Genomic DNA, 15,409 nt, shown 5'->3' with positions numbered 1-15,409 from the left:
CATTTTGGATATATATATTCACGCATGTAAATATCACATTTATACAAGCATTAAATCAAATACAAACAAATGGGTTGGGCCAAAAGTTATTCCAACATTATCTAGGCCCTTCAAAGAGTTCCTATGGCAGTTATATGCTACGAAGAATCACAATATCATCAACCGAACCATAACGCCGAATATACTGCAGCATTTCATTCGTTAAATATGCTCTCAAAACATTTTGCGGAAATAAATTGAAACGTTTGTAAATCAACTGACAGTCGGCCATTGCCAAAACAAACTTATATATGTCCGAAAACACTAGCAGAACGTGATATTGGTGGTTCTGCACCGCTGAAATGTCATCAGGTGTACAACTTCTAAAGTAACAAGAAAGCAAAAGGTCGATCGCTGCACGGGAATTGTGTATGCCTATAATCTTTGTTTAATCGGGCATCGAATAGCATTCGCTGATTTTTTTTTTGCAATAATATGAGAAAAAAGTAAGATTTGCTTGTGTCTATATTTTCATACTAGATCAGTCATAACTGGAAATCGCAGCAGAAGCATTTCCATACATAACCGATTGGTTATGATTCTGGAGATTACCGGGCGTATTGCTGTATATAGCAAAAAAACTGCACCAGACAATGTCCTGTAATCCAGTGATAATGACTGGAAAAGGGCAATGTAACAGGATGCAGACGCAATAACTGGTTATTGGACTGCCGGGAATGGGTGAAGTCATTTTTGGTATCATTTAATCCCTCCTTGCCTCGAAAAAAAATCTCGTTAACACCGGTATTTTATGCGATTAACTGATTCAAACAAACGAGTAGGTAATCGATATTGTGTCAAGGTCTACAATAACCAATTCATTAAACGGCAATGGCCTTCCTGATGTGGTTTCTAGCACACCCAAGACTATACTGACACTCAGGTCACACCCTCATGCTAGTAGGTTAAGTCTTGCTTATAATCACTTTCAGCCCCCTGACATTGTCGTTAAGTAAGTGAACAATATAAGATACAACATATTGCGAATTGGAGGAAGAAATATTGGATTCGCTTAGCAGCATTTCTAAAATCTAAAATGTTTTTGGAATAAGTCCATATTTATATCTGTATCACGCTGTCCCGTTAGGGCCGTCGTGCTATAAGTGTCGCATTCGATACACGCTTTGCGACAATACGTTGCTACGACGATGAAGACACGACAATAAGAGAATAATAAAGTGTCTTGATCATCGAACTGTAGGAGCATCGCTCCATTTTCATCGCTCTATTGTCATCGTGCCTTCGTCATCGTGTCTTCTCTCCATCAATCGCATTCGTACCTTCGCTTGATAACCATCGTGCTATCGTACTGTCGTCGCATTACATCGTATTGTTTTAGCAAAGCATGCATTTATTACAACAGCGACAGTGGGACCATGCTAGGAATTCGAACGCCCGTAAAATATCCTTTTCAAACATATTTAATTGAGACATCAAAGATAGTTTTAAGTGGGTTTTTTTTTCTGTTAATTACTGAAGATTTTATATTATTTTACTGTTTTAGCTATCAACGTTTTCGTAGAATAGATTCATATATTTTTCTGACAGGTTATAGCATATACTATTCTTAAATGTTCCTCTGATTGCGACCTTGATACTGCTATGAACAATAAGTTTTGAAACTTTTGTACCGACCCTTTTAGTTGAAACCATTTCATTACGTTCAGACCTGCTTGGTTAGCATAATAGGAACACGATAAGTCGCGAGTTAAATCCAGGGCAACGGGACGATTTGTAACGTGTCTGAAGTGATTCGTCCGTCATGTCTGACTAATGTGGCGAAGTATTCATTAATTTTATTGGCTAACAAAAGTATTTGAACAAAATCTAGAATGTTAGATTAGTCATTTGTTCTTCACTTCTGGCGGAATGGTTAAGAGCGGTAAAGAGTGGTTAAGTGGTCAGAGCACTGACTTCGAATCACTTGCCCCTCATCGATGTGGGTTCAAGCCTCACTCGGGGCGTTGAATTCTTCATTTGAGGAAGCCATCCAGCTGGCTTACGAAAGGTAGGTGGTTCTATCCAGGTGCCCGCTCGTGACGAAATAATCTTCCTCCACAATCAAAGCTGGAAATGTCGCCATATGACCTATAATTGTGTCGGTGCGACGTTAAACCCAATAGAATAAATACAATCTTTACTTCTGATTAATGTAGGGCAGTAAAGGATTTTCTTTGCTAGGAATAGAACTGATACAGATTCTTGAACACTAGGTCGTTCGTCCTTATCGTCCTTACCCTCTGGTTCATGTGAAGTAATATGCTGTTACTTTCTAAGAACAGTACTAAACAGAATGGCTACCTGGTAACTGATACACAACTGAAATGTTCCTAAAAATGATTTACAAATAAAACATTTCTTTTGACACCCGTACACTAAATAGAGAAACAGCCTTGAATTTAAAATGAAATAAACTCTGCTACCCTTTTTAGACTCAGGAAGCAGGAGCGTAGGAGCTGGGGCAATATTTCGGTAAATTTTCCAAAAGGCTAGAAAATATCATTCAGAATTAAAACAGCGGCCTTCCCTTGTCAATTTATTAAGAAGTGCATGTACACAGAATCTTGTCATATCGCCGACACCTTGCTAGATCACCTTGGTGACAGCGTATTGTACAAAATCGATAATCCGCAACGACCAAGGTCACTGTATTTTTATGCCCCGTGGATTTTAGGTGATACATAATTTAATGAAATTTAATAAAGTATTTAATTGCTTACTGCAGAAAAAAATTATAGACACTTGTAGTAAATGTTGCGTCTCAAATTCTGCTGACAAAGGTAAGTATATCGAGTAAAACACAAACGAAAATCGGCATCTTTGAATGACTTTTCATTAAATTAAGTAATTTTGGCGCTTAAACACAGTAATCTGTAAATGAGTATGTTCAACAGCTACTGAGCAGTCAAAGAAGTCACCAGATTGCACCATTTACTCTAGTTACATGCAAAATTTTCCAGGGGCTACCCCGGACCCCGTTGACGGAAGGCGGATACTCTCTCTCAAACCCACCCTCCGCCGACCCAATGCTTAAATCGTCCCTACGCCCTTGGGAAGTCAGTGGAGATGAAAGCTGCCATGCCAATGTAGAAGCTCAAACTCCACAACAACCGCAGTTGGAGCAGGCGCAAGTAGCCGACGAAGTGGACATAACAGATACTGAAGAAGAAGAAGAAGAGGTATAAAAGTGAAACTATTACCTGTGAATATTTAAGTATAAGATACTTAAATTAGTTTGTATGGTGGCTGATTTCTGTCGTTGCGTTCTGCCATGCTGGTGCATTTGAAGAGCGCCATAACTAAAACCTAGCGTGCCAAAACGACAACTGACTTTTTTGTCGTATCGGCGCACTAATATTCCGTTCTGGTATGTCGGCTAAGACGCCAGAATGACAAAGTAGCCCGCCATTAAGACAAATACGATATTTGTCGTATCAGCGCGTTTTATGTCGTTCTGGCGTGTTTGCCCCAAATGACAAAACAGAAACGACAAAATAGTTCGCCGATACGACAAATACGGTTTTTGACATATTCTTGCCTTAAAACTACTTTTTTACTGGATCCGCCTATTTATTAACAGGAGAAAAATCGTGTGCAAACAAGGCAATTCACGTGCTTTAATACATGATTTTCATTTTTGAAATGCTTTGTCAGGGACGTATATGTATTTCTGCAATGATTGATATCTGGTATCTGCGTCTTGTTTCTTCCATAATAACCTCTTCATGTGGCATAAAAGATACAATCTAATCAATAGTATGTTTTGCTGTATCAGTTACAAACCCCAAACGGACTGCCCCCCAAAATGAACGTACGTACTCGTTTCTCCCCCTGTTTACTCCTCTTTTCAAAGTCAGTGTCGATTCAGTTTTTGTTCATAACCGTGAATGTATAAGATTTGTTTGTAACTTGTGCGACTGTTTGTTTTTAGGAATCATATTAACGGTTTTGGTAAGTATCGGTCGGTATGTTTTTCTCTAATTTCTCGAAGAATTTATATAAAAAGTTTGAAAGCTTGTCACTACGTTCGTACTCATCCGTACTCAAAATGTGTTCGTATTCAAAATAACTCGAATGTATTGTTATTATTCTTGAAATTGTGTTCCTGTTTACCAAATATATAAAAAAGAAACATGAACAGCTATTGGTAATGTCATGTTTGTAATAACGAGAAATAAAAAAGTCGTTTTAAAACTTCCAGTACATGCTTTTGGTAGTGTTGTTGATTTCTGAGCCCTGGCTATGGATATTTAAAACATATTTATCGTTTTTAAGAACAATAGAACGGTGATTAGAAAATCTACCGGAATCGTAGTCATCACATATGAAAACAATACATTACGTCGTCGTGTAATTTTTTTTATGCAAGAATAGCGACGATGCACGTTTGTTTTGTGTATTAACGTTTGCTTCTGCAGACGTTTACACGCAAACAAATATGTATTATCCCTACATTGGCGCCCTAGTTTTTCGCTTGGGCGTGTGTTGTCATGTAAGCACTCTTTAAACGTATGTCAACACGCCAGAATGAAATGACAGAAATCAGCCACCATAAGATTCTGCATAACTGTATAAAAGCGAAAATTTTACTTTATCTATAAATAATTACAGATTCTTTTTGGAGATTTTATGGTAAAGATTGTCAGCAAATTAAGTCATTGCTAATCTAATGTATTTCTATGTAAAAACGTATGATTTTACTTGTTATGTCTTCTACTCAAATGAGCATTTCCTTGAAGTGGATATGTAGAGTATTTATTCCTAATAGCATAGCAATAAGCGGTATGATGATGATTCATAGAGTATATTAGGATCTTCTAAAAATTTAAACCGAAGAAAATGTAAATGTCTAGGCTTTTCAAACCTCATAAAATATACCAAAGGTCCCCTCTGAAAGCTATAAATGGGCTCAATTTAGTGTGCAAATGTGCATTTAAAAATACACCAAAAACAGTGAAAATATGATTTTTTTTTGTTTTTTATCATTTTTTTACAGCGAAATTGCAATGAAATGCCCCCTTTTTTACCAAAACCTGACCAAACTAGCCAAATTATATTAATATCTGAACTGGTTTTCTGTGATAGTCTCAACTTCATTTGTATAGTACCAGTAACATATCTACATGAAAAATACCAAGTTTCAGCTTGATTAAATCAGTTTTCAAGGTTTTATAGCATTTTCAGTAACGCGTGTCTCTGCGCCAATTTTCATCCAAATATTTTCCATGTCGCTATATAATTTTTAACCAGTTATTCTAGTCTGAGCTTGTTTTTGCCCTATTTGATATATTTTTAGTATAATTTGCAAGCAAATTACACACAAAACTTTGATATAGACCAAATGTCCCCTCTGAAAGCTAAAAATGGGCAAAATTTAGTGCTCATTATTTTACCAAAATCTGACCAAACTAGTCCATTTATATCAATATCTTGACAAATCTCAATTTTGCCCACATTTTCTTATAGGTCACACTACAGTAAATAGTTTTCCCTATATATTCTATATAAAACTGACATTTTTTAAACAGCTATCAAACGTAGCTAGACCCATTTCAGAGAATAAATCCTTACCTCATTTTAAAGAGTTATGATAAAGCTGACATAAAATGAAGAGAAGGGTAGGGGTCATGTATCTTCTAAGAGAGATTTCTCTTGTCACATTTGCTTACTGTAAAATCACATCAAAATCACACTACTGTGACCTGGAAGTACTACTCATACTAAAATTGAGTTTCACTTCACCAAATACAACCTCCTCTCCTATTTTTTGTACCAAAATGTCAAAAATACATCCACATAAAATTTAAACAGAAAACAGCTTTAACTTAGACCTCTGTGACCATGCCAAGTGGTAAATTAGTGTTCATAAACCTGTCCGCCATTACGCGACTCGACCAGATGGCTCCCACGCTGGTTCCTTCACTAGTTAAGCCTAGACCTGGGTTACATTTATACAGGCCGTAAATTTGCTTGACAGAAATAAAATCAAAACTCTCAACGATATGATTATACAAGAGCAATATTCCCTGATTTAAGCGCAAACGTTTCAAGTTTCAAGTTTCAAGTTTATTCATTTTGTCATGGCAGATTACATGCATGAGACTATAACAGTATAACATAACAAATAAACATCAGTGTGGAATGTATATAGTTGGTTGTTATAAAATTCATAATTAGAATAAGTAAGTTTTACAATAGTTGCAAATACTTATATTTACTTTAATGACTAGAAAGGTAACATTTGATAGTAAGTAGAATATACATATGGATACTACTTACAATACTCTGAATGACTAGAGAAAAAGACTATATATAGTTGTACAAGCAACTGACAGGGATTTAGTCATGTAATAAGTGTTAACAAGTCTAGAATTATGAAGATATGCCAAAATATGTTTTACACGGAGAATGAGTTATATGAAATAAGGTTTAACAAAGTGTAACATCTAGCTAGCTAAAACACGACATAATGGATTTACAAAACAGAGCAAGTTTAATAAGTGAAGGTTCGTCAGTGCTATTCATAAGCTTCTCGAATTTGTAGGTGTTTGGATTATTCAAATAATGCTGTTCCAAATATTTAGTTCTGACATTTACAAATAACTGACATTCCATAACGTAATGATATTCGTCACCGAGACAGTTATTCAAACAAAAACCACACAGTCGCTGTTCTCTTTCAATACCCAAGAACCTGTCTTTTTCAATAGGTAATCTATGATTTGTAGTACGAAACTTACAAAGTGATAAGGCTAAATTTGTAGGTAATATATCAAGATGCTCTACAAAGCAATGTTTTTGCTTAAAAATACGGTACACCAAGTATTTTGAAGAGTCATTAACAGTGCTATTCCAGGACTGCAAGAACTGATCATATAGCCTTGTTTTTACTAGAGCCTTGAAATGAAATACATTATCAATTTTTTGATTTATGAAATATTCAGACAATCCTAGTTCGTTCAAATAATTTCTAACATATACAATCCATGGAGAGCTAAAAGTACCTGCATTATGTAAAGTTAACATTGTTCTATACAGGATTCCACAAATCTTGTGATTCTTTGCATTCAATATCTTACTCCAGTAACATAATAATCTTGCTTTAATAAGCAAAGTCCACCATATAACATAACATTTGGTGTAGAAGATTTAAGTCTAAACAAAAATTTACAATACTTAAGTTGAAACTGTTCAATTATCTTAATATTTTCAAAACCCCATACTTCCGATGCATAACGCTAAAGAATGAGTCAACTACCTTTTCCTTGAGCGACTCCGTTATATAACCTTCTCGTGGTAATAGCAAATACATTTTATGAGGTCTCATGCATCTCAGAAAACGCGTTTATAATTAGATCGTTGCATAAATATGCCTTTTGTACTTGTTATCAAAAGCAAGATGGTGTAGTTTTGAAAAAAAAAAGGTCAAAAAAGAAGTACGGCAATAACTTGACTTCGTCACTGACTTATTTAAGCAAACTCTTATATTCCTAGATTTTGCCCCTTATTTCGCATGAAGGTAGGTTAAAGTTTTCTTAATAGCTTTTAGTTGGTTGATGAAATAAGTGAATGGTAAATTTTTATTGTGACATTTTGAATGTTTAGTGTTGGCTACTATTTGCCTGGGAATAATTTTAAAACTTTGAAATATTCATATTTTAAAAAGGATCCTTTACCGAAATTTCATTTTTGAAATAAAACCACGCCATGTATGTAAATACGAAACGAACAAGTTTGTTTAAATAAACACTATTTTCTGTTGGGTTAAAAGTAATATATACATATATGTATAACTAGCCATGGTATATATATTTCTTTATTTACGTCTCATCATTGTACAACAAATTTATAACATATTACAAATTTCTGTCTGTCCGTCCGTCCGTCTGTCTGTCCGTCTGTCCGTAGACACAATCTTGTGCGCACAAACTCTCCTCATCCCCTTGACACAGTTTAATGAAACTTCACACAAGTGATCAGTAACAACAGTAGTTGTGCATGTTAGGTTCTTTCAGAAAAAAGTGCAGAGTAACGGGACTTTTTTGTAATTATACTATATACATAGTGTTTGCATATGCAATCTTGTGGGCGTCTGATCTGTAGTCTGAACCTATGCACACAATTTAATGAAACGTAACACAAGTGATCAGTACCAACCCTAGTTGTGCATGGTGCATGTCACATTCTTTTAGATAATATTCTGCAGAGTTATAAGACATTTTTGTTATTACTATGCTATATACATAGAGTATCCATATGCAATCTAGTGCACGCCAAATCTCCCGAACCATTGCACACAATTTAATGAAACATCACAGAAGTGATCAGTACCAACCTTATTTGAGCATGGTGCATGTTAGGGTGTTTTTTTCAGAAAAAAATGCAGAGTTATTGAACTTTGGTTTTTGATACGATACTATATACATACATTCCACGTAATTATGCAATCCTGTGGGCGTCAAATTGCAATGTACTGTGTCAGTGCGTGTGGGGTACAGTCATCACCTTTAGTGATAGCTTTGGTTTTTAACTGCTATGCTGACGTTGTCAAGTAAATGAAATACAAAGAACATTATATGAAGCATGTACCTCAATTACAATAGGGTTATTACAACAGTAGCTCGATCTGGGATGCTGTATTTGACTCGAGTGGATTTTTTCCAGATCGGATCTCACGAGGCGCGCATGCGCCGAGTGTGATCCGACCTTGCAAAATCCACGAGAGCTGAATACAATATCCCAGATCTAGCTACTGTTATAATGACCCTTTTATATGGATACATCCAACTTCTTGTTTCTTGTTTTGTTATTGAACGAAATCTTCAACGTTTAACGATATTAAAATGGAGCTAAGTGAAGTTTTTATGTGCGCTATTTATAGAACTGTGTCAGGTCATGCATATTATTGAAAGTAGTCCGACAGCATACAATACGGAATGTACAATACGGAATTTAAAAGGTACAATATGGAATTTATTTCTGCCTGTTCATATTTAAATGTGAAATACAAGCCGATGTTTTTACAGAATTTATATAGGTATATAATAAAGACATCTATTTCTGTTTTTCTTGCTTTATCCAAAGGCTCCTCCACTTCCAATCCGGACTGTAGGTCGTCGGCATAGGTATGAAGAAACAATTATACTTCATAGACAAATTATTGTGAGAGATGTGATTGTTAGTCAGGTCCTGCCTCATATGCACATGTGTTTAAGTAGTTGTAAGTATGCATTTTTGTTTATGGTTTGATATTTAAACTGATTAAAATTTGGACTTATAAGTAGTATAGAACACTAACTGTGAATCACATCCCCAGTGTCTCGCAAGTGGTATAATTCCTTCTACATGTATGTAAGGAAACAATCTAGAGCGGTATGATCGTATGATCCAGGCGGCCACCGGATGTCTGGCGAATCCAATTGCTTTGGAATTGATATTTTTGGATTGCTATTAAATCTAACTACCTTGTGGCAACAAATACAAATAGGTTTTATTTTAAAGATAAACCAATACTATTGTAGCTAATGGTCTTTCTTCTATAAATGTAGCTGACATCAGTGCCATTAAAGGCGAAAATGATCAGCATAAAGCGGTGGAACTTTTGTTAGACAAATTATCGGCATCCAAGGAACCTGGAAAGTGGAAAATGTTTGTGCAAGCTTTGGAAGAGTCTAGTATGTATTAAATCTAAACATAATAGTCCGGGTTATAGGGTCGGAAAAGTCGCCAAGAAAATGGAATTGCCTTGCACAACAATAGTTAACAAAAAGTTAATACATACATAAATGCGCTTTGTTCAATTATGTGATAATAGGTTTTCTTGCGGTATTTATCAAAACGACGTAAAATACATTTGCGTGAAAAGGTATCCATTTCTGACATTCAGAAATCACTTTCTTATGATAGAAATTGCAAATATAAACAACAAAAAAAAAAGTGATTTTACAAGTTTGGGTTTATTTGGATATAAAAAACTCACGTCTGTTCAATATGAAAAAAAATCATTTACTGCGTCAGTGCTTGTAAAATAAATAAAAAGCAACAACATTAGCTGTGATTTGTTAAACATACATGTATATTCACATGTATCCGTGTACATATCGATTATTGAATCTTTATATTTTATTGACGTTTCTAGATGTTTTAAAATTTTATAACTGTAAACGTGGAATATAGAAATCGAAAGATGTGTTTGTCGTCGGCAGTCTGATATACTAAAACAGAAATTATATTCGGTCAATTTCAATTCGCAAATAATGCATTCTTAGTTAAGTTCTATCGTTAGTGTTTTATTCTTTGGTGGAACTGCAAAATGATGATCACTAAGTATAGGGAATTTAAGAGTTATGGATTGTGTTATTAAAACTCTAAAAAGAGTCCGTAAAACCAATAAAATTAAATCCAGCTTCACCGGAAAAGAGTTTCTGTCCGTAAATCTAATTGGATAAAAACCTTACAAATCAAAGTCGTATGAGTAATTGGAGTCGCCCCATCCCAACATATGTTTTGCCCCCAACACTTTCATGTTTAACAGAAACGGTAAATATAGGTAAGAAGCCAGTTAGATGTAATTATACGTATTTTTGTGATATGTGGTAGATTTAAGCAGTCCATTGAAAACGGAGTTTACGTTGTTTCAGTGTTTACGGGAACACTATGATTAAGTTTGACAGCCATAACCCCCCCCCCCCCCACCCTCCAACACACACACACACACACACACACACACACACACCGAATGCAGCAGACCTTGTCTCTCAACTTTGATAGCAATTATAGGTGGTGAAAACATTTGCCCCTCGCCGTTGTTGGTTTGCGAACCATTTTTCCTTTTTTTTAATTTTGTCTTTGTTTGGTATATCGTCACACCGACTCAATTATATGTCATATGGCTACTTTTCATCTTCCTTTTGATAGTAGAAGAAGACCACACCTGCTGTCTCTTTGTGCATTATTTCAAGTATGAGCGGTTATCTGAGTAGAACCGCCGAACATTTGTAAATGAGCTGGATGGCTTTATCACAAGAAAGAAATTTACAATACGATGAGTGGGAAGTGATTTGGAGCCAATGACATTAACCACTTGGCAATGGGGCCCTTGAAACCCTTTTTGAGATGTAGAATTATTTCGCAAAAGAGAGAAAACGATTTAAGTGCCTGATCCAAGGCCGATGATTCTATTAAGGTTTCAGTCCGAATCAGAAATGATGCTCAGAGAGGCACATCGGGTCTTTTTCCACTTTAAGGATGTACGACAGGTTGACCGCTATTTTGAAAAAAATTTCTTCAAATATTGATTTCTAACATTTATTTTCTCAAAACTCAATGCTTATTAAAATATGGCTAATTATATACCAATTAACCAAACAGATTTTACTTGTTGCGAGAAAATCACCCTTATTTTTGACTGGCATTTGCATAAATTGGTGTAAGATTTACAATAGGGTAGGGCTATCTATTAAAGTAGGTCAGGTTTGGTTCTGATATTTTTCTGGTTGATATATATAACGATAAGCTGCATAATGAAAGTTTTCAACATATCATTTTATATTACCTTGGAAATATAAATTAAAACAAAAAGAACTAAAATATCAAAATTCATATATTTGTGTGTCATTAAAGCTGAAAAATATTTTTAAAATCTTAGCGTCAGATTTTTTTTTTAGATTTAAATACGTTTTTTCCCATTGAAAATAAAGTGGTTGGGGTAATATTGTAATTATGTCAACATGTAAAAATGAAAGAGATTTGTTAGTGACATTTATGCTTATATAATACTGATATCACCTTGCATTCATAGTAACAAGTAAGACCTGAAATTCCTATGTTATTAAGTGGGATATTATATGTTTTATAAAAACCAAATTTCAGAAATGCTTAGTGGGTGAAGAAACTGTTCTATAAAATTAAAACGAGTGCAGTGACATGTGCTTTTTTCTCTTATTTGTCTTAGAAACTAATCTAATGCTCTTCAAGCTCACAGAGTATGAAAAACATCTTAACGTTAGAAAAAATAAACGATCCTACATCCTTAAAAAACTGGAAAGTGGACATATAACCGTAACAACCAATTAACTAAATTGTAAAGTATGGTGAAAAACTAAACAAAACACCTTACCTCGGATAAATTTATCAGTTTTTCTTTTTTGAATTTTGGCAATTGAATTTAGAAATCCATATATCATATTTACTACATTATATTTACATTTGAAAATGCTTAAATATATGAAATATATTTGTACTTAACGATGTGCAGAGTTCCTGAAAGTATTCCACTCCTGTAATCCATACTACTAGTATACAGTATTTGTATTTTCTTGTTAGACATACGCGTCTGGAGAGCTTTCCTGGTAACTGTAAAAAATATTGATAGTTTGTCTATATCTGGCAGCAAAAAATGTACTTACATAATATATGAACCACAAAACAGATTGATTCTTTTACTGTGGCATTAGTTTCTATCTTGCATTTTTTTATTTAAAAAAAGTAAAACAGTAAATAACATTTAATCATGATTAAGCATTTTTTTACAGTTTTCATTTTGTAACATGTTTTAGAACACAAAGCTATTGTCGATGCTCTGAGACGAAAAAGTATTCCAGACAGCAACGAACTTGGAAAATTCTTACATATTTTTTCACCCCAACTTCGAGAAATGATTTTACCATCCGAGATAACAGCAGAACTTCTGAGGACAAACATTATCAATTCTGAAGACAGAGACGAAATACATCAGAAAGAACGTTCTGCTGGCGCTGTTGCAGCAGCTGATATCTTGCTCGATAGGATACCCAGAAAACATCCGGATTGGTTCTGGAATTTTATCGGTGCATTACGAATTATCGGCAGACATGACCTTGTTGACATGCTGACAGGCTAGTTTTGAATATCTTTTCCCCACAAGTGGTTCAAAAATGCCATCCCTGTTCTTTTCCATGTTTCTAAAAATTTTAAACAAAATGCTGTTAGATAAAGAGTCGGCTCAACAAATATATTTCTATCAGTGTCTAAATGAAAAATTTATTAATTTATGTAATATTAAACACTACCTTTAGAAAGAGATCCCGACAGATTTATTTATAGCATATTTGAATTTTGATACAAAGACAAATTTATTTTTCAATATATACACTCAAATAACAGACACATGCCTTATTACAGAAAGAAATGATATAGAAAGAAATACAGCTAAACAAGAGGAGGAAGGCTCTGTATCAAGCAACGAAAGAACGGATACAACTAAATGTCTAAATACGTTTAAATATGGAAGTTCGGTTCTAGGGAATGAACAGCAAACAACTTATGAGTCAACGGGGTATGATGTAAACACAGGTACAATGGTTCGCATCGAAACGATACATTACTTCTAACTCAAACACAAAATATTTGTCCTGTCTAATGTTCATATCTTTATTATTATCATATTGACAAACTAATTGATTTTATCGTGTTGTAGCCGCTTGTTTGCTTTTTATGATGTAGTGTTTACACCAAAAAATCGATAGGATACCCAGAAAACATCCGGATTGGTTCTGGAATTTTATCAGTGCATTACGAATTATCGGCAGACATGACCTTGTTGACATGCTGACAGGCTAGGTTTGAATATCCATTCCCCACAAGTGATTCAGTGATTCAAAAATGCCATCCCTGTTCTGTTTCTTGTTTCTAAAGATTTTAAACAAAATGCTGTTAGATAAAGAGTCGGCTCAACAAATATATTTCTATCAGTGTCTAAATGGAAAATTTATTAATTTATGTAATATTAAACACTACTTTTAGAAAGAGATCCCGGCAGATTTATTTATAGCATATTTGAATTTTGATACAAAGACAAATTTATTTGTCAATATATACACTCAAATAACAGACACATGCCATATTACAGAAAGAAATGATATAGAAAGAAATACAGCTAAACAAGAGGAGGAAGGCTCTGTATCAAGCAACGAAAGAACGGATACAACTAAATGTATAAATACGTTTAAATATGGAAGTTCGGTTCTGGGGAATGAACAGCAAACAACTTATGAGTCAACGGGGTATGATGTTAACACAGGTACAATGGTTCGCATCGAAACGATACATTACTTTTAAATCAAACACAAACTATTTGTCCTGTCTAATGTTCATATCTTTATTATTATCATATTGATAAACTAAATTGTCTTTATCGTGTTGTAGCCGGCTTGTTTGCTTTTTATGATGTAGTGTTTACACCAAAAATCAGTTTGTAGTTTCCTTTGATATTTCGCGTCATTACACAATTCGGTGTCAGACACGCTGTCTTCTGTCATATCTTCAGTGAAGCGTTAGACTCACCGTGATGTCGAACCGGCGACTTCTAACTTGAGGGAGACAGTTACAGATTATCTTTTTGTAAAGTATGGTGTAACTAGGAGTGTGTAGGGTTCGGAGATTACCACTATTACAACTAAAATTTTATACCAACGTTAAGATACTTTTAGCACATGTTTGACTTCGTGGGAGTGAAATGAAGCCATTACATGAATTTGGTGTTACACTGTAGTAATAAAGCTTTGACATGGACGTCGTTTTAAGTATAGGAGGCCTTGGTCGAATCGACTTTGTCTATTGGTCTTGATCGGTAAAGAAGAAAGAAAATCATGTTTCAGCAGGAAAGCTTACACGAGATAAAATGGAGTTGTACATTTGTGTCTTTCCTTATTGAATTAACTAAACTCGTTGAATAAAATTGATGAAATGCTCGACAGAACCTCGCAATTTATTATTTTATTGAACTCGTTTAATAAATTCAATATAAAAAGACACTCAGGTAATATTCTCTATTAATTCTTTTTTTCTTCAGAAAACAAAGATCTTGAATATTCGGAGGCCTATGGGGTTCTGGATGAAAACAAGGAAATACAGGAACATTGTAATCCAGGCGATGAAACATTAGGAGAGAAGACCATGAAAGCAGATGAAAATGTTCAGCAGTCAAAACGGAAATTAAAGTACAGTCCTGTGGTAATAAATGGACAAATTTGTACAGCAAAAGACAAAAGTGTAACAGAAGAATGGACTCCGCCTTTAGGCGAAATACCGGTGTCACAAACAAACCGTGAACGTTTCCTGTCCGGTTGTATCCTTCTGACCGAAGCACAAAGTAAAAATATTCAACTTTTAAGAGAGAATAAGAATGCACTGGTTGCAGATGGAAACGCACTTGAATTGGAAATGCTGGAATATGAGGACATTCTAAATGCGCATGAAAAGAACAACAAACTGCTCAAGAGAAAAAGAAGCTTTTGTGAACAAATCAAAATAAAAGAAAAAGAAGCTACAGCATTAAAAGCTGGTAAGAAATGTTTTGCAAAATATATCTGATGTCGTTTAAAATGCGTCA

The 15,409-nt window shown here is 34.6% G+C and overlaps 1 protein-coding gene across 5 annotated transcripts in view; it reads left to right on the top strand.

Annotated features, from left to right (window-relative positions):
- LOC123558149 (uncharacterized) overlaps positions 1-15,409 on the top strand; it is a 49,281-nt gene that overhangs the window by 30,446 nt on the left and 3,426 nt on the right. For 3 of the 5 annotated variants that reach the window (XM_053542809.1, XM_053542808.1, XM_053542811.1), the window contains 7 exons: positions 3,000-3,218; positions 9,124-9,259; positions 9,588-9,713; positions 12,597-12,914; positions 13,201-13,371; positions 13,928-14,098; positions 14,870-15,361. In XM_053542809.1, coding sequence (XP_053398784.1) covers positions 3,000-3,218; positions 9,124-9,259; positions 9,588-9,713; positions 12,597-12,914; positions 13,201-13,371; positions 13,928-14,098; positions 14,870-15,361 — 1,633 coding nt within the window. Of the gene's footprint in view, positions 1-2,999; positions 3,219-9,123; positions 9,260-9,587; positions 9,714-12,596; positions 12,915-13,200; positions 13,372-13,927; positions 14,107-14,869; positions 15,362-15,409 lie in introns of those variants that run through there. The other 2 variants (XM_053542812.1, XM_053542810.1) reach the window with 2 other exon arrangements.

The sequence above is a fragment of the Mercenaria mercenaria genome, chromosome 5 (genome assembly GCF_021730395.1).
Source record: "Mercenaria mercenaria strain notata chromosome 5, MADL_Memer_1, whole genome shotgun sequence".
NCBI lineage: Eukaryota > Metazoa > Mollusca > Bivalvia > Venerida > Veneridae > Mercenaria > Mercenaria mercenaria.
Note: the sequence above shows the minus strand (reverse complement) of the source record. Positions and strands in the feature narration are given on the sequence as shown.